The sequence below is a fragment of the Labeo rohita genome, chromosome 16 (assembly GCF_022985175.1).
Source record: "Labeo rohita strain BAU-BD-2019 chromosome 16, IGBB_LRoh.1.0, whole genome shotgun sequence".
Classification (NCBI taxonomy): Eukaryota; Metazoa; Chordata; class Actinopteri; order Cypriniformes; family Cyprinidae; genus Labeo; species Labeo rohita.
Window position 1 is genome coordinate 22,635,226 of NC_066884.1, and position 19,540 is coordinate 22,654,765.

Here is a 19,540-nt window from a genome sequence, read left to right on the forward strand (position 1 = left end):
TCACTTGAATTAAGATTATAACAACAAAAAGCACAGCCGCGAAAAAATCTGACTTTAGCACCTCCTTTTACTTCAGGATTGTTCTGAGCTTAAACACTGATTTAAAATCATAAGATATATTTTAATAGCTATGATATTGTTTTTTAAATCAAATCTATGCATAGCTAAGACAGGAAACACTGGTATCTAACAATGCCTTGAAAAAATAAAGTTAATTTAAAAAAATAAAGCATATACACAAACCTAAATAGGAAATAAAACAGTTATCAAACAAATATGCATCATATTCTGTGTTCTAAACTTCTGAAACATTGGTGTCTCATATTTTATGCAATTTTGGAAAGAAATCGATCAAATCCCTTTGTAATCATTAACATTTTCATAAGTAACTAATTTAATTACACTTTTTTTTCTCAGTAACTGTAACAGATTACAATTACATTTATTTGCATGTTCTCCCCGTGTTGATGTGGGTTTGCTCTTCCACATTCAAAGACAAGCAGGTTAGGTAACCTGAAAACTGACTGTAATTGAAAAGTTCAGATGCAAAAGCCTCTAAATCCATCTGATGTTTTTCTTTAAAATAAGCATTTTATCAGGCTCCCATATATAGGTTTCTATCTAAGTACCGGTGCTTCTGATTGGACTGAGGCTGGGATTTAGCAAGTAAAAGCATTTGATGGACATATACTATGTGTCAAGAGCATCTGAATTTTGACCGGTTTTGATAGGTTTCCCTGTCTACGGCTCTCTGATAAGACTCTAGGACAGGATCCGGCCTCTCTGCGACCCCACATACACTGTAAAGAATAAAAAACACAATTTGTTGAGTCAGCTTAAAATAATTTGTTACCCTGATGCTTTAAAATTTTAAGTTGAGTCAACTAAAATATGTTTAGTCAACTTGAAATATTAAGTTGTACTGAGTAACAACTTAGATATTTGTGTTTGCTAAACTTAACAGATGGGTAAGTAACCCAGCTGCCTTAAAATTTGAAGTTGATTCAACTCAAATATCTAGGTTGTCACTTAGTATAATTTAACATTTCAAGTTGAATAAACTTTTTTTGAGTTGACTGAACTTAAAATTTTAAGGCAGCCAAGTTACAAATTATTTTAAGTTGAATTAACAAATTGTATTTTACAGTGAAGGACAAGAGAATCGAAGGATGGATATATTAAACCAGTACTTGATTTACTTTTCCAGTGTGATTGTGTCTGATTATTATTTGTCACTTATCAATAATTGGCTAAATTCCATTCATAATACGTTTTATACTAGTAAAGTGTCAAGTCTTTGGAAATGGTTTATGGGTGCGTCAGCGCTTAACATAAAAGTCAGTTAGAAAGGCGCTATCACATTTAAATAATCAAAAAACAAACAGTGATTCAGATTCTTCACTATTTTTACTGCATAAGAATTCTTTTCAATCTGAAGTAATCTTTTAGAATGCAAACAAAATGAAGTAATGTTAAACATGGCTTTTCAATGACATCAAAACCGTGTTTGGTTTACATCCTGCACTTGAGATAAAACAGATCAACGTATTATGGAAACCTACTGTACGTGTATTTAGAACTCGAAACCAGGAGTGACGCTGGAAGCTGATGTGATAGAAAACATCAAACTTTAATTGTCATCATGAGTCACTCCATGTTAATATCAAATCTTAGTGTTAATAGTCCACAGTTTTTTACTAACCACACATCTTTTCCTACAACACCAGGATCTATTTTATATACATATGACATGACCTTTGATTTGTGGCTAGCGCACCATGTGGGTACCAGCAGTCTGGTTCCAGATTACAGTCAACCACAACAAACACACCCTTAATGTGAATGTGTGTGATGATGACAATAGGTGTGTGTAACTTTCTGTCACATGCTTACTCATTGGTGAACCTCTCCATTTGCATAACAAGGTAAATATTAGCAGAATGAAAGTATACCGCTTTGTTGCAGACTCGTCTTAAGTCTGTGGAAGAAGTAAAGAATTGTCTTGTTAGGATTTCCAAAATGGGACATAAATTACTCGTCTTATTTTTCACCTTAATCTGTATACCAGGTAATTATTCAACTGTATTTTCATTTAATATTTTTCAATTAAATTCTAATTTCATATTTTTATATTTAAAAATAAAATGCAGAAATGTTATTGTAAATTTAGTCAATAATTGTTTGACACAACAGTTAACTTTCAAACCTTTTTTTAAATTCAGCATCTTCTGAATTTCAGATTTTACTTGTAATTCTGCCTAAAAAGTGGTTTATGTCAATTTTAAACAATTATCAGAAATATTGATTAACAAACAGCCTTTTAAATACATTTATCAAAAACATTAAATATCAAAAACCTTTTTAAACAAGTATTTGAATATTTGAATATTTGACTTTACTCAGATTGCTCTGACAGAAAGTAGTCATAGATATACACAAAATGTAAATTTGTACATGTATACATTTGTGGATTTAATAACATTAACACCAGATTTCCAGAATAAAGTTCTCAGATTACATAACACATAAAATTATATAAACAGAAAATGATAAAAATGCTTAGTTAAAGGGTAAATGACATCATAATTACATATGAAATATATTTTGTTGATTGGTTGAACTCAGTGTTCACTTGATCAGACGATCACTTTGCTGTGCCTGTGTGTTCTTTTACAAGCAAGAACATACCAAATATTAAAACTATTTTCTTGTACTAGATGGAAACAAGCAACGAATATGCAAAGGCCACATGTAAATCAATAGACCTGGTTCCATCCATGTTATCCAACAACAATAAAGAGTTGAAAGTTTTCTTTATATATTCAAAATGATACTGACTGCATCTCCTGCCTCTCCTAGGTCTTTATGCAATGTTCCTGAATGTATCACAAAACCCTGTGGCTGTTGGGAGCAATGTCACTATAACTCCATATGACACTGGGAACATTGCAGTTGGTCTCTGGTTGTTTGGGCCAAGTACATTGTTCATGTGGTACCCAGGGGGCTTCGAACAGGGACCTGGCCGCCAAAATGGAACAGAACTTAACATTTCTACATATCAGCTCACCATATCGTCAGTAACTCTGAAGAATTCTGGCCTGTATGTATTAGAAGCAATGTCACCCATCAAAACCCGAGCAGTGATTGCATTAGATGTTCAGGGTAAGATGAAAAACGATCCTACACACTATAAAAAATAAATATTCACAGAACTTTAAAAACCTCAATTCATCTACTTAAGTAAATATATTCCAAGAATTTAAGTTTTGGTTTTAGATTCACTGTTCACATTTGATGTTGTGAAACACTTATATATCTTTACAAATAAAACTTCTTGAGTTGTATTAAATGTTTCTTAAGTTCTAGGTAAAATTGTTACAAATCATGTACTTTACTTCCTGTCATTTTGTCTTTAAGAAACACACATAAGTACTATAGGCTTAAATGCTTATTTAAATGCAGTGTTAGGGTGCCTTTATAGTTCAGTGTATTTGAACTATGTTCAAATGTTCAAAGTATTTTCTTGAGGCCTGATAGCTCTAGTGAAAAATAAATATACAGTGGGGCTAAAGGCGCCTTTGATATTATTTTCCTCTAACAACTAGATGGCACAAAAACGTGCCGTAGCACTTTCCAAAACATTCACTTTTCAAGATGCACATGCAGATTCCCTTGATCCCTGACACAATCGCGGGCATCGCTGCAAAGTTGATTACTTGATCTAATATTTGATTGAAAAAAATGTTGTAGATTCAAGTAGCAAATGAGAATCGTTAAAATGAATTCATATATTTTGAGACAAATGGTTTTCAGTTTTAAGATAATTAAAGCAAAGAATTTTAAATAACAAAAGAATGTGTAAACTATGGTATTTGGGTCAAAAAGCACTCCTGCTGTTGGGGCTAAAAGACACAATAATTAACATGATAATTAATACATTTGCTCACTTTTCCATTCGTTGACATGACATTGTAGATTCAGATGGCAAATATCATATATTATGTTGGGTGTCAATCTTTGAGATAATCACCATGTTTAAAATGAAACCATCATATTTAAAAACATGTTATTAATCATATCATATCATATTGTATCATAAAATATTATTTGTTGTTACTACTGCAAAGTAATATTAAATTATTATGGGATCTCCTTTAATGGTTTCAGAATCTTTACTTTTTAAAAAGATTTTCTGTACTTAAAATATATTTTTTATATTAACATATTTTAATGACAATATATTTATTGAACAAAATTTAATTCTTTTAGTTTTCAAAATAAGCAGAAATAGTAGAAACTTTGCTAAAGTGTTTGTTTTGAACAAGTATTTATATTAACACGGTGTGCCTTTTGCGCCATGCTGGTGAGCCTTTTACCCCGTGTGTGGAGTAAAAGGTGCCCCTTTGCCACTTCATACATTTGTAAGATTTTAAAACAAAATAAACGACTTGTATGATTTATTGTCACACAGAATCTGTTGCTCCAGAAATGTTCAATGCAAACGTATATATGTTTTTTGCAACTATACATTTTAGGCGCAGTGAACAGCATATTTTTAAGGTGTGCCTTTAGCCTCATTGTACCCTACTAAAATGTATTAAAAATACATTTACGTATTTATGCACTTGATAAAAGTTCCTTGCAATTGTACTTTTAGTCTACTAAACTGGTATACCTGACTCCCCCTAAACTGGAACAACTACTTTTGTACTTAAAGCGGAAGTAGTGCAGAAGTCCATCTAAAGATATACGAAGTACATTTAATTGTGCTAAAGTGGAACTATTGCAAGTATACTTTAAGTACACTATAGATATTTTGCATTTAAAGACTGATATTATTATGATTATACAATCCTCATCAACAGTGACATGAAAACACATTTTTAGGCTTAATATTAAGAAATGTGCATTTTGCACAAGTATAGTGCTCCAAAAAAAAAGTTTGATTATAAGATTTATATTAGGAAGTTTCAAGCAATATGTCAGTAAATATGGTAATAGATTTCAACTATACTTAGTATAAATAAATATATTTTAAATGTATTACCTTTTTACTAGGGAATCTACTGCATGTCCAGTGTTTTGTAGACTGTTCCCAAAATGCGACCACTGAATTTAACAGGCGAGACACTGCAGGTGAATAGGGTAAAAGAAATGAACTAATAAAAAAAAATAAATAATAGTTAACACATTACTCACCTAGTTGATTGATTACATTGATAATTAAAAAAAAAAATTGTATTACAAGTTTTCTAAAATGTTAGGTTTAAATATGCCAATGAGGCATTATTTAATCAAATATGTGCTGATTTGCATACATTTCTAATGCAAAAATCTATACATATTTAGTCAAATGTTTTTACAGAGGGACCTAGCTTTGGGTATCTCATTTTGTTACTCCATAATTCAGAAAAAACAGATTTTTACAGATTTTTGGGGGAATAAAATGTTGTATAAAATCAAGCAAATTATATATGAACAAATCCCTCTGTAAAACCTTTCTGGGTATCGACAGGAATAAAAACGGCCTTTGAAAATATGTATTGTAATTAAAATCTATTGACACAAATCGATAAAGTGCTATAAAAGTGTCTTTTGGATGTTTTTTTTTTTTCACTGGTCTGAAAAAACAGTTTACGAAAAACCAAAAAGCCCAAAAATCTCAAACTTTGTTTTTGCCTGCAGTGTCTCCCCTTAAAATTTTACAAATTAAAAAAATCAAGGTGGCAGCTTAGCAAGAATCAGCAAAACCTTAAATCTGACAATGATATTGTACAAATTCTTACCTCCTAGTGATAAAATAATATACTGTATACTTATACTTTTGACCACTGTAATCAAAAACAACGGACAGACAGAAAGAAAAAAAACCTACAATAATCTTTGGATATTTTACCAGCATTATCTGCTGGACCTCAAAATAATTTGCTGTACTTTGTATACACATTTTCAATGAGGGTGATTTGAAAACAAACATTTGAGAGCACAATCCAGTTCAGTTTTGCTTATGTACTTAGTTTCAAACAGCAAACACGTTCACTCCCTGTACTAAATGTAATATAGCGCCTATATTTGCTTTGTGATTGCCTTATGTTCTATAAATACAAAAACCTTAAAACTTATAAACCTATAAAAAAATTATATATGCTACTGTGCTGCTAAGACAGCAGCGTTATGTTTGCCGACAGCAATGGTTTTCGTATAGTCTGCAGTAAGCAAGTCCAAATACTTACACAGTGAACTTTAGGTGCTGATCAGACTTTCCTCTAAAACATTTTCTGTTAACTTGCAGAACCTGTCAGCAATGTAACTGCATTTGTAAACACGACAAACCTGGTGGAGTATAACGACACCGTGACGTTAACATGCTCCGCCAGCGGAACGCCGTTGTGGTTCTCATGGCTCAACGGAAGCTCTACAGTCACAGTGGGAGAAAGAGTTGAGCTCAGGAACAGTGGACGACAGCTCTTCATCAATAATGTGTCACGATACGACGAAGGATCATACAAGTGTCTTGTGGAAAACAACATCAGCAAAGCACAGTCTAATCAAATTAATCTAAACATAAGCTGTGAGTATGACAGCACACAATGTTGATTTCACTACATAGAACTGTAACAAGATGCCTTCAAAGAGCATTGTAAGGGATGGGCAGCTGACAATAACTGAGCGCATAATTCATGTTTCAAAAAGTCAACTGAATTGGTTTTGTGTGTTTAGATGGGCCCAGTGACCTGGCAATGACAGCCTTGCCAGAGAAACAGGCATACAAGTCTGGTATGGACATTTCTCTGTCATGCTCTGCTGACTCCAAACCGGCAGCTTCTTTCTACTGGATGTACAACGGCAATCGTCTGAATGTCCCTGGTCCAAGTTATAACCTTACAAAAACAACTCAGAGCATGAGTGGAGAGTATACCTGCGTTGCCCAAAATGCAGTCACGCTGAGATATGCTGCAGAGAAAAAATATATAAAAATAGTTGGTGAGAAAACACACAAAATATGTTTTTAAAAATGTTTCATGATTATACTTGTGATCATTTCTTATCTCCAGTGCATTTTTTGTCTTTATTTAGATCCAATATCAGCAGTGACAGTAAATCCAGCAGGTTATCCAGTAGAAGGCAAGGCTTTTAATCTAAGCTGTAATGTTGTGGGGCCAGTGGACTTCATTCGTTGGATGAAGAATGACGCATACCTGGATGCCGATGATACGATCACTTTCTTTAGCGGCAACTCAACCTTGAGCTTTTACAATCTCGATCTTAGTGATGATGGACTGTACCGGTGTGCTGCTAGTAATCTTGTCAGCAACATGACCAGCCAGGCCTACAATCTCATGGTCAACTGTGAGTATTATAGATATTTCCAGAACATCCATGTTTCCTGTTATTGTATAGATTAAGATGGGGTAAGATGTCCTCCCACCTTTAATTTTTCTCTTGACTATACATAAATGGTCATGAAATGTCATCGCAACACAATTAATAAATGATTATGCTGCTTGTGATATGAACATCATTTTTGAGGTTAAACTCCCTTTTTTTACATAATTGTCATCTGTGAGTTTTATTTTGTTAAATTAATGAATAATTTATTTAGTTAGATGTGCAATTCTAACACTTATTAAACTATAACATTATTCATCATAATCTATAGGCCAGTTGAGTTGAATCATTTAAGTATCATTTAAGTTTAGTATTTTACATTTGTGACTGTTTTTTTTTTTAAAATGTACACTTCAGGAGTCTTCTTGCCCACAGGTAGGAGACCATCTTACCCCAGTAGTGCTGCAAGATACCACTCTTTCTCGTTTACTGTTTTGTGCTAGACAACTAATCAAAGCAAATGTTTTCATTTATTTTCTCTAATAGTATATAGAATGATACCCTGTAAATGCATCTTGTACCATCTCACTTTATATACGGGTTCAAAACGTTGGTTAAATCTGTTTGCATTTCATTGTCAGTTGTCTTGTAATGTAAAGATAAAATATTAGTGCACCTGTTTAACATGAAGCAGACGATTAAAACAGTTTGTTTATTTGCTAGATGGCCCACATAACACAACAGCCTCTGGTCCACATATAGCAGTAGTGGGATCCAATGTGTCCTTCAGCTGTTCCTCTGTCTCTCGCCCTGAAAGTCAATACAGCTGGTACTTCAGTGGCGTAAATGTGAAAAACGGTTCAACGTATGTGACTGCACCTCTCTCAAAAAACGATAGCGGACAGTACACCTGCATGGCATTTAATGACATTACAGGCAAAAGCAGCAGTGTCTCAGTGCCATTAGCTGTATATGGTGAGTCATTCAATTAAGTACTTTGCTTAACTGAAACCAGCAAATGTTTGTAACATCCTGATTTTTAAAATCTAAAATGATTGTGAATGCAATTCATCGTTTTTTTGTATTAAATTTAGTTCCTGTCAGCAATGTAATGGTGAATAGGAACAATCAGCAACCAATCGTCAATCAGTCATTCACACTAACCTGCACTGCCAGTGGAGATGTTGAACACATTTGGTGGATGAAGAATGGGACGAACCTGGACAGCAACAATAGGATCAATTTCACCGATAACCACTCAGTTTTGAACTTCAACACACTCACTCTAAGCGATAATGGACACTATCAATGTGTAGCTAGTAATGCTGTCAACAACATGACCAGTCAGGCCTATGACCTCAAGGTCTTCTGTGAGTAAAAAAAACCTTACTTTGACCTAGCTGGTAGATTTTGTTGTCGTAAGCAACACGTTCGAAAGTAACTCTGAGCAGAAAGTGACTTGTGTGTTATCTTCGTCCTCAGATGGTCCATGGGCCACAACCATCTCTGGTCCACTTGTAGGAGCTGTAGGACGTAATGTGACCTTCAGCTGTTCTGCTGACTCTCACCCACCAAGTCAATACCGTTGGTTTTTCAACAGCACAAAGGTGGGAGAGGGTTCAGTGTTAACTACAGCTCTCTCACCAGAGAGTGGTGGACTCTACACATGCATGGCCTTCAATGAAATCACAGGCAGCAGCAGCAATGTATCACTGGATTTAACTTTATTATGTGAGTTGTTATGCCTTCAGATAATGTATTTAATGTACTGTATGAATAGTTTATTTTTAAGTTTGGTTGTCCAACAGGCAAGTCAGCACATATGTTGAGTTCTTGCATGGGATATGGAAATGTCAAGTTTTTTTTCTAAATATCTTTTGTGCTCTACAGAATAAAGAAATGCTTACTGAACATGTTTTGAATGACATAAGAGAGAGTAAATGATGACCGAATTTTCATTTCTTTTCTGTCTAAATTTCAGATCCAGTCACTCATGTGCTTGTAAATGCGGACAATCAGCAACCAGTATTCAATCAGTCATTCACTCTGACCTGCACTGCCAGTGGAAATGTTGAACACATTCAGTGGATGAAGAACGGCATGTACCTCCATCCTCACGATGGAATGACTTTCTCCAATGACAGCTCGACCTTGAGCTTCCACAGTCTTAATCTCAATCATAACGGACATTATCAATGTGAAGCAAGTAACGCTGTCAGCAACATGACTAGCCCTGCCTATGACGTGATGGTCAACTGTGAGTAACACAGATATATTTGTAACACATCCATTGAATCGGTGTTCATGGGAATAATTTTCAATATATATGTCATCTTTCAGATGGTCCGTGGAACACGACAGTTCTTGGCCCAAGCATTGCAGAGACGGGGTCCAATGTGACTTTCAGATGTAGTGCAGACTCACGTCCTCATAGCCAATATACCTGGTTCTACAACAATTCAAACGTGGGAGATGGTCCAGTGTATGTGAAAGCAGCTCTCTCATTAAACAATAGTGGACCCTACACCTGCATGGCCTTCAATAACGTCACAGGCATCAGCAGATATGCATCACTGGACTTAACTGTAATTGGTAAGCTATAACTCCTTACAGCAATGTCTTTTGAGGATCTTTTGTTAAGCTAATTGTCTTTTTAAAATACATATGTAAATGGATCATTTGAAAAAGGTATGTACATTTTTCTTAAATAGTAAAGAGATTCTCTTTCTGCCAATGTGGTAATTAATCTAGGGCATCTTTTTGAAAGTTTGGTTCAAAGAGACGACTCATAATAGTCATTTACTTGAAGACTCCTAATACACTGGTGGCTCTGCATGTTTTTGATTCACTAAAAATAACTGGCTCATAAAAGTCCATTGTTTCTGAGTATCAGAATACACTGGTTGTGCTGTACGTTTCTGATTTACTAAAAATAACTGGCTCACAAGAGTCAGTTGTTTCTGGGAATCAGACTACACTTGGTCACGCTGTATGTTTTGATACACTAAAAATAATTCTCATAAGAGTCAGTTGTTTCTGGGAATCAGACTACACTGGTCACATTTTATGTTTTTGATTCAATGAAAATAACTGTCTCAGAAGTGTCATTTATTTCTAGGAATCAGACTGCACTGGTTGTGCTGTAAGTTTCTAATTCACTAAAAAGAACGTAAAACATAAACGTCAATTGTTCTTGAATTGGATTACACTGTTGCATGCAATCCTAGTTGATATCATATCATTTTCCACATCACTCTATACTCCATACACCATAATAATCACCTGTCACAACTTCATAAATTTATTAAAAATAAAAAAAACTGAAATAAGTACTTTGCATATGTAACTCAGTACTTAGCTGAAGCACCTTTACAGCCTTAAGTCTGTTTGGGTATGATGTAACAAGCTTTGCACATCTGCATTTGGCAATCATCTGCCATTCTTGCCCTCACCTCTTCTTCTTGTCAGGTTGGATGGGGGCAGATGCATATTTTCAGGTTTCTCCAGAAATATTTGATTGGATTCAAGCCCAGGCTCTGGCTGGGCCACTCAAGGACATTCAGAGTTGTCTATAAACCACTCTTGCTGTGTGCATAGGGTCATTGTCCTGTTGTCCGGTTCTGAATGCTCTGGACTGGGTTTTCATTAAGGCTATCTGAATATTTTGGTGCACTGAGCTTTCCTTCTACTCTGATGAGTCCTTCAGTCCCTGCCACTGAAAAACAGCCCCACAGCATGATGCTGCTACCACCACACTTTACTTTTGGGATGCTACTGTACAGGTGATGAGCAGTGGCTGGTTTCCTTCAAACATGATGCTTGGAGTTGAGGTTCAGCAGACCACGGAATCTTGTTTCTCACAGTCTGAGGGTGCTTTATGTGCTTTTTTTTTTTTTTTTTTTTTTTTTTTTTTGGCTAATTCCAGGTGTGTTTTCATTGCCACACCGCCATAAAGCCCAGATTGTTGGAGAATTGCAATGATGTGTGTCCTTCTGTAAGTTTCTCCTTTCTCCATATATGATCATGGAGCTCAACTACAGTGACTGTCAGCTTCTTGATCACCACTAAAACCAAATCCCTTCTCCATCAATTGCTCAGTTTGGCCAGGAGGCCAGTTCTAGGAAGAGTCATGGTTGCTTCAAATCACTTCCATTAAGGAGAATACATGCTTCTGTGAACCTTCAATGCAGCACATTTTTTTCTGAACTCTTCCCCAGATGTGTGGCTTGATGCAATCCTATTTCTGAGCTCTACAGGCATTTTTTTTTTTACCTCAGGGCTTGGTTTTTGCTCTGATATGCATTTTTAGCCATTAGACCTTTTATTAAGGCATGTGTGCCTTTCCAGATCATACCCATTCAATTAAATTTGCCACAGGTTAACTTCACTCAAAGTGTAGTAACATCTACAAACCATATGAATTCTCCTGAGCTATATTTCAACTGTCCCAGATAAGGGTATGAATACTAATGCAATGGAACCATTTAAGTTTTTAATCTTTAATACAATTGCAAAGATGTTAAATATCTGTTTTTGCTTTGCAATTATGGTGTATGGAGTGTAGACTGATATTGGAAAAAATGTATTTCAAAGCATAAGGCAGCAACATAACAAAATGTGAAAAAATTAAGGGGTATGAATACTTCGCAAGGCACTATATAAGCATACTACCTACCACAAGGTGGGGGACTAGTCTGATATTCTTTAAACTCCACAGAGGCCATTGTGACAGTGGAAGTGATCCCCGATCGCAGTATTCCTCTGGCTTCCCAAAGCCTGAAGCTCACCTGTATTGTACATGGATCCTACAGCAGAATCCAATGGCTTCGAAACAACCAGAATTTCCAGTCATCAGACAAAGTTACAATTTCAGCAGACAACACCACTGTGACCTTCAAAGCTTTGCAGACCGCTGACGACGGGAGTTACCGTTGCGTCGCTTCGAACGCAGTGAAGCAGCATTTCAGCAAGCCATACGATCTTGCTGTCGTCTGTGAGTAATATAAAATGTTAAAATTACTTTGATATAAATCTGACTTCAAAAGACTTTTGTTTTGCATGAACTAAAGCTCTGTGTGTTTATTGGGCAGTTGGACCACAGAGTGTGCAGATCATTGTACACCCTGAGATTCCCCCCGTCCTGACATGTCTGGCTCTGTCTCAGCCACCAGCTGTGTATCATTGGATCCTCGAAAACAACACAGTAGTTGGAAATGATTCTTCCATAGCACTTCCCATAAAGTCCATCTTGGGCAGCAATTACACCTGTGTGGCCAAAAACCCTTTGACCAATGTGACAGTCTTCACCAGCCATATCATCAACAGTGAGCATTAGCCCAAATTCACACACAGCAATTAACATGCAAAATAAAAGTTAACTGATTGTCAGAAAATGCATTTTCATGCAGCGTTTTTTGAAGCAACCTAATAACAGATCATCATCTCCTCTGTCTTTACCCCAGACCCCAACGCTGCTGTCAGTGTCCAGGCGAGTGTCATGTTCACGGCTCTCCTCGTTCTGCTGATCCCTGTGCTGGAAGAATGGCTCTAATACTGATATTGTCATGAATGTGGCATCAGTCTTTGAAGCCTGTATGTGGACTGAATGAGGCTTGTGGGTAAATTTATCACTTAAAAACAGCAAGGAAAAAAATACATCAGATTAGCTGAACTGCTTCTTAATTCATTTCAAACATTATTCAAAGACTGTTACCGTTATTAATGGAACACTGGCAAGTACAAAAAAAAAAAAAAAGATTTCAATTTAATAGTCATACGTTTTTATTAATCATACTACATTATTTATCTATATATTTATTTTCTAAAAAAACACTATATTTGGTACATTTATTACGATCATTAATTGGTCAGTAATTTGGACATGAATGCTATACTCTTAATTACATCTGCCGAAACTGATATCGGATTGTTTTGGATTTGTAGCCGGATTTGTAGCTCTGGTTTAGGTGTGACACAAATCTCCAACTGGAAAAGCTAACATGCACCAAACTAATTACATATCCGAATGACCAATTATCCAAAATACCTTTCTGTTTGTTTCACAAATGTCTTATATCTCACAATCACAAAATCATTTCATTTCTTATAAAAATATTTCTGTGTGATTATTTCCAAATTATGTATTTTGGAATTATTTAAAAGATCAAAAAAATTAAATATACGTATGTTTTATTTATAAAACAATAAAAGCAATTTACTCAAATCATTTTCTCTCTTTATCAGCATGCTTTATTTTTAAATGCACATATTTTTTTCCAGCATTTAAGTTTTTTTTTTTCCAATTGTAAAATCTGGATGTAGAACACTGAATAGAATAAATTTTATAGAATACAAGAGATACAAAAATAGTTCAGTATACACTACTTAAGATATGGTGTGATAAGTATGGTTAAAATGATAGGGGTGTATAGTTCGTGAGTATAGTAACTGAGTTAAATCGGCATACTGAAGCCTTTTCTCTCCTTCCTGTTTCCTCCAGCCAACTCTAGGCATTTTTTAGACAAAATCCCGTTCTTTAGGCACAAAGTTTTCTGCTCTTTCATTCCTGAAAATAAAACAAAAAGATGACTGCTATGTTTACAATAGACAAAAATGGTCTGGGTAAATACAGGTTGAATGACTCACTAAGTTGACGTTGCATCTCACAGTGACAGTTCTGGTTCAGTGGATCTCTTATTCCTATGTAAAACAACATATCAATCAAAATAACAAGAACCTTTCATTTTACACAATAAATACTTTAAACTCACACATTTCTAAAACAAAACCTGCATTATCACATTTTAAGAAGCACAACATCTTTACTACTTTACTACTGCTTGTTGGGTTTTATACAATAACCCAATTGCTGGGTTGTTTTTGACATTGTGCTGGGTCAGTCAAAGGTTTTTTATTTAAAAAAATAAAGATGCACTGTAAAATCTGTTATATTTATATAGGACAAGAACATTTTATATACAATACTTTTATTTAATGACAAGTCAGTCTTACATTCATAAAATCTTCAATAACATTCAGTAAACGCACTAGATAATGGAGCGCATGGAAACTTTGTTACATATAACAATGAAGTCATGTCGTGATTCAGCCCTGTTCGCAAATTCGTTTGGCATTAGGTGTCACTTCCATGGTGGCGCCGGTGAGCCTTTTGCTTTGAGTGTCATCCGGTGAATGCTGCGTTTATAAAAGGTTAGAGTTCCAAGCACATTTAGACAAAAAAGGGGTAAATGTGAGCCTACAGACGCTTTCCTATTTATACAGTAATCATTTGATAGGAATACAATGTAATACATACTTTAATTTCATTCAGGAAGTTTCCTGTCAGTCAAGTTTTCTCTCAGGACAAAACACAAAATGACCAAAGTATCGCTACGTTACGCTGACCCAGAGCTATGAGGGGGTTCGTCATTTGTATTTACACTGACAATGACCCAGCAGCTTACAGAAAAATAACCCAGCACCTGGGTAAAAATAGTAAAAGTAACCCAATAAAATGACCCAATAAACTGAACCCAGCCTTTGGGTTAAAAAAAAATAACCCATCATTTTTTAGAGTGCAAAAAAACAGTGGTTCTTAATTCCACCGCTCTGCACATTTTATATATATATATATATATATATATATATATATATCTTATCACTTAAGACATTTGTTCATTTGTTTTATTCGACTGTAAGTGCCCTGCGAAGTGGACTTCACAGGACATTCCACCATGGTTCCAGTTCTAAGGGAGCATATTCAATTCGAAGAGCATTAAAGTGTGCGAGATATGAATTTAAATTGGATTTTTTTTACAAAGGTATATAATTCGTGAATGAATTTTCCGAAGTGAAAAAACTTGCTCAGGGAACTCAAGGAGTAGGGAGCAATAAACACTGTGTAGAGACGGTGTCAATCATAACAGTTCATGCATGGAGCACTATTTTAACAAGCTGGTTATCTAAATGAGATGTGTTAAAAGAGTATGCAAAATATGCAGAGTTTGGCTTGCAAAGACTGGAATTGAGAACCACTGGCATAGAGAAAGAGCAGCCTACAGTCATAACCTACCAAGGCAGTTGCATTTCTTGCCCTGTTGCTTGAATATAGCAAGACCTTTGGGAAATGGAGATTTATCTGAATCTCTTAGCTGAGGTTGTGCTGCTATAAAGAAATATATAGAAATATCAAAACTTCATATAAATCACAGTCATAAATTTTACTTCTTTAAAATGTATCATAAAACATGATTTAACAGTAATATAACAGGTCAAATGTAGGTTTGTAATATGACAGCAACAGCAAATTAACACAGTAACAAAATAACAGTGCAAGAACAGAAAGTGACATAGCATGGTGTAAATGTATTTATATAAATTCATAAATGTTTTTACCTTGACAGTGGATGTTAGTGGCAATCACCACAGCAAAGGCCAGCAGAAGTATCTGGAAGTTCATCGTTGAAAAACGCTGTCTAAAAGGATGCTTTTAAGTCTTTGAGACTCCTGCTTTTCAAGAGAACTGTGTTCAAAATCTAGGGTTACACAGTATTTATATGACATAGCGCTGATTTCTGGGGCTCAAAAGCCACATCTGATTATGCCCCAACTTGTTTGATAGAATTTTAGAAATGAAGTGTGAATGAAATGTTGACAGCATATCTCATTTGCTAGGAACTGCCAGGATTTGTGATGAGGGCTGCATGCAGTTTAGGAAAAGAAAGCCATTATTTAGCCTCCTTTGTAATTCAAACTCACAGACTTTTTTATTCTTACCATATCACCTTTATAATTCCATTTAGTTCAAAGGACACCTATTTGGTCTAGTGCCAAATGTTCTTCATTTGAGTGATTTATGGGAATCCATAGTTCAGGTTTCACTAAACTTAAAAGAAATTAATTGTCTTTTTTCTAGTCTAATAACATATGCTGTTACTAGTGTGGCAACAGTAATATGGCATGTTAGAAACATGATGGATGTTTTTGAGAACAAGAAGACCCTATAGGTCAAACTTAATGCACAACTCAGGACCAAGAAAATTCCTTAACAGCTAAATGATATCAAGCATGCACCCCATAATCAATCTTGTATTCACTCAGATTCATTAAAAGTGAAAAGCCATGCTGGTCTAAAAGTATTGTATAACTGCTGAATGAAAATGGGAAAAACATCTCGTGGTGAAGAGTTCTGACCTCAACCCAACTGAGATGCCGTGGCATCACATAGAATATGTCTGAAATTAAAGTTTTATAAAAACAGGACTGCTATGCAGGTATGATTCGCATTTCAAGAAAAACAGACTGCAAATATCAGTTACGGAGAAATAACAGTATCTTGTCGTGGGCTTTCGGAGCAGATGTAATGAAGACAAATGGGATTCTACCTATAAATCTTCCTGTTGCATGCTGACATATAAGACATGCTGTGCTAGACATTTGAGGTAATAAAACTTTTGAAAAGAACTAAAGTACAGGTGGGTTGTCTCGACACTCACTGATTTACAGATATCCCTGGAACTGTAATTCCATCTTTAACAGGCTGAATCACTCAGCATGGTCTCACGTGTCATTGGACACTCTTTTGTGTACACCATAACATGTCCCAGCCAAGTATTTTGCAATGCTTATCAGATCGTAGGTGCCAAGAGGTATTTATTAGTATTTGAGCAGTGACACAGTATCAACTGACTTTAGCTCATACAGCTCAAGGAGATCTGTCGGTCACTGAAGCATGTTTTCTGAAAGCCGCTGTACGTTACTTTAATCACATGGATACATAAATGAAGTAACTTATGAGAACATTTTTAATGTCCGATATTCCTTATATTTTAATTCACCAAAGAATTCTAAAACGTAAAAAAGGGTCATTCTACAGAAATGTCCACTTTTGATATGGCAAGATGTCTTAAAATGTACTTCTTTTTTTAACATTTAAACTTAGATCACATTATTAAATTCACTTTTGACTTTAGAAATACACATAAATGACAGCTTAATGATTTTTTTTTTCTTTTTTTGTCACTGGTTGTCACACACGAAGAATTCCAATAACACTTTAATAATTCCACAGCAAGTTACATCCAAACAGAGCAGGAAAACAAACACACGAGAACCTTCACAATACCGGACAGAGAAGACAAGACAAGACAGACTACGCTACAAATACTGGATTAAATTACGATAATTAACAAGACACAGACATTAACAAGATGACTAGACGACAACAGGAACAGGAACAACCAAATATGGGCACATGAGGGAGAAAACACAGCAAAACAGGTCCATGAGGTGTGACACTGGTGTTACCTTACTTCTTTGGCAGTTTTAAAGGTTTTTATGAAATATTATTTCTCTTTTTTTTTTCCAGTAGTCAGTATAATGAAAATATAAGAAATAACGAGATTATGTTTTATTTAATGTGACAGAAAAAAAAAAAAAGGTAAAACCAGTAACACAATGCATCACTTGTGACATACATAAGGAGATAACACCAGTGACAATTTTCATGAAAAATGAATTATACAAAATCGCTACTGCAAGGTATCAAACCACATGTTGTCAGTCATGGTAAACTCACTAAATGAAGTTGTTTAATCCATTTGTATTCTAGTTTTTTAAAATTTCCTAACAAAAAAGTGATAACACCAGTGACCTCAACTAAAAGCTTCATATGAAATCATTAAATAAATGAGAACATTTCTGAAATGAGAAAAGGGACAGTGGACTTATCATGGGCCTTTCTTCATAGATCTTCAGAAAATAGGAAGAAGGAAGTCAAGTGATGTCATCAGTGTGATTGTTATTTTAAAATAAAAGATTGTTGTTAAACGGTATGTGACAGTTCCAGGGGACCACTATTTCATTATATTTTTTATTTATATAGCATTTTGTTTTTTCATACCATTTATATCATATATTTGATAGTTATGAATACATTATTGTATTTTAAATGGTAGAAAAACCTGTTTTTGACCTCAAAATACAGCACTTTACCTCTGTACATGGCTGTGGCGACGAGCAGCTTTGTGGTGCTTGGAATTCTATGTAATTAATTAAAAAACAAATATTGGTATATTGCTGACTCAACAAGGTGTAGGTGTTCACTGTATTGTTTTATTTTAAAAATATAAAGAAATCGTAACCCTAAAGTGTTTTTCAAGTGTAATATTTCTGTAAAAGCTAGGGACAGAAAAATTTTCATAGAATGACCCTAAAACATTTCAGTTTTCACAAAAATAGCAGCACAACTTTTGTCAACATTGATAAGAACTGTGTGATTTCTGAAAGATCATGTGACACTGAAGACTGGAGTAATGATGTTGAAAATCTTTTCCATCTAGCTTTAGGAATAAATTACATTTTAAAATATGTAACAAAAATAGTTTTTTAAAAAAAGAAAAAAGTTATTTTAAATGGTAAAATTTTACAATATTACAGTTTTAATACATAAAATACATCAGAGATTAAATTAGAGAACAATATATAAATACTTAAACTTGCTCTCATTACTAAATTGAATTTTAGACTAGTTCTTCTTTGTCCACACAGCATACTCCTTAGCAAAGGTGAGCTTAGCCATTTCATTCTTTCTGCTGATGAGAGACTGCAGAGTCTGCTTTCAGTCTGACTTCTAGCAAACATCCCGAGACAGACTCTTACCTTGTAAAGCACTGAACTGGCAAGCAATTCCAGCTGCAGTGTTGAACAGATTCCCCAATGAGAGTCTCTGCATTATCCTGTCTTTTCCGTCCATTTGTCAGACTTTTTGAGGGACTGGAATGAATTAGTGTCATTGTACACCTTCAATATTAAAGAAAAAAATGGATTTGGAATAACCAACTTCTCTTGCAGTGGCTGAAAGTGTCATCCTTTTGGCCTTCATCTGGGCCTCCAGTCACAGGGTTTCAGTCACCTTAGAGTGGCCCACTACCCAAATCAGAGAAATGCTGACAGTTAAATAAGGTTTGTCACAGAGCCGATACTCACTATATAGTCTCTTGCTCGATACTAAAAAACGAATTGAGACACTGTTTCTCAAGCACTTTCCGTTGACACGATTCAAGATGAAGTGAAACATGGACAAATGTGTCATTATTCTGAGTTGCTGCTCTAAAAACATTATTATGTTGAAAACAGCTGAGTAGATTTTTTTCAGGGTTCTTTGATGAACAGAAAGTTCAGAGAACAGCATTTATCTGAAACAGAAATGTTT

The 19,540-nt window shown here is 34.9% G+C and overlaps 2 protein-coding genes across 4 annotated transcripts; one reads left to right on the top strand and one right to left on the bottom strand.

Annotated features, from left to right (window-relative positions):
• The first annotated feature begins 1,929 nt into the window (after positions 1 to 1,929).
• On the top strand, positions 1,930 to 13,555 carry ceacam1 (CEA cell adhesion molecule 1). Of its 2 annotated transcripts, XM_051130932.1 has the most exons (13): positions 1,930 to 2,068; positions 2,860 to 3,162; positions 6,293 to 6,571; positions 6,721 to 6,984; positions 7,078 to 7,350; positions 8,053 to 8,304; positions 8,424 to 8,699; positions 8,812 to 9,060; positions 9,311 to 9,586; positions 9,670 to 9,921; positions 12,047 to 12,322; positions 12,420 to 12,653; positions 12,792 to 13,555. In XM_051130932.1, exons 1-13 carry the CDS (start codon positions 2,020 to 2,022, stop codon positions 12,878 to 12,880), a joined length of 3,072 nt encoding a protein of 1,023 aa, XP_050986889.1. In that variant the 5' UTR covers positions 1,930 to 2,019; the 3' UTR covers positions 12,881 to 13,555. The 2 variants fall into 2 exon arrangements, with proteins under 2 accessions (XP_050986889.1, XP_050986890.1); XM_051130933.1 differs by lacking the exon at positions 12,420 to 12,653.
• zgc:158701 (uncharacterized protein LOC100151367 homolog) lies at positions 13,154 to 15,882 on the bottom strand. 2 transcript variants are annotated; one of them, XM_051130938.1, is made up of 4 exons: positions 15,724 to 15,882; positions 15,401 to 15,493; positions 13,975 to 14,028; positions 13,154 to 13,894 (listed from the first exon to the last, which is right to left on the bottom strand). In XM_051130938.1, exons 1-4 carry the CDS (start codon positions 15,785 to 15,787, stop codon positions 13,782 to 13,784), a joined length of 324 nt encoding a protein of 107 aa, XP_050986895.1. In that variant the 5' UTR covers positions 15,788 to 15,882; the 3' UTR covers positions 13,154 to 13,781. The 2 variants fall into 2 exon arrangements, with proteins under 2 accessions (XP_050986895.1, XP_050986896.1); XM_051130939.1 differs by having other exon boundaries at positions 15,401 to 15,490; positions 15,724 to 15,878.
• Between the last annotated feature and the right edge of the window lie 3,658 nt (positions 15,883 to 19,540).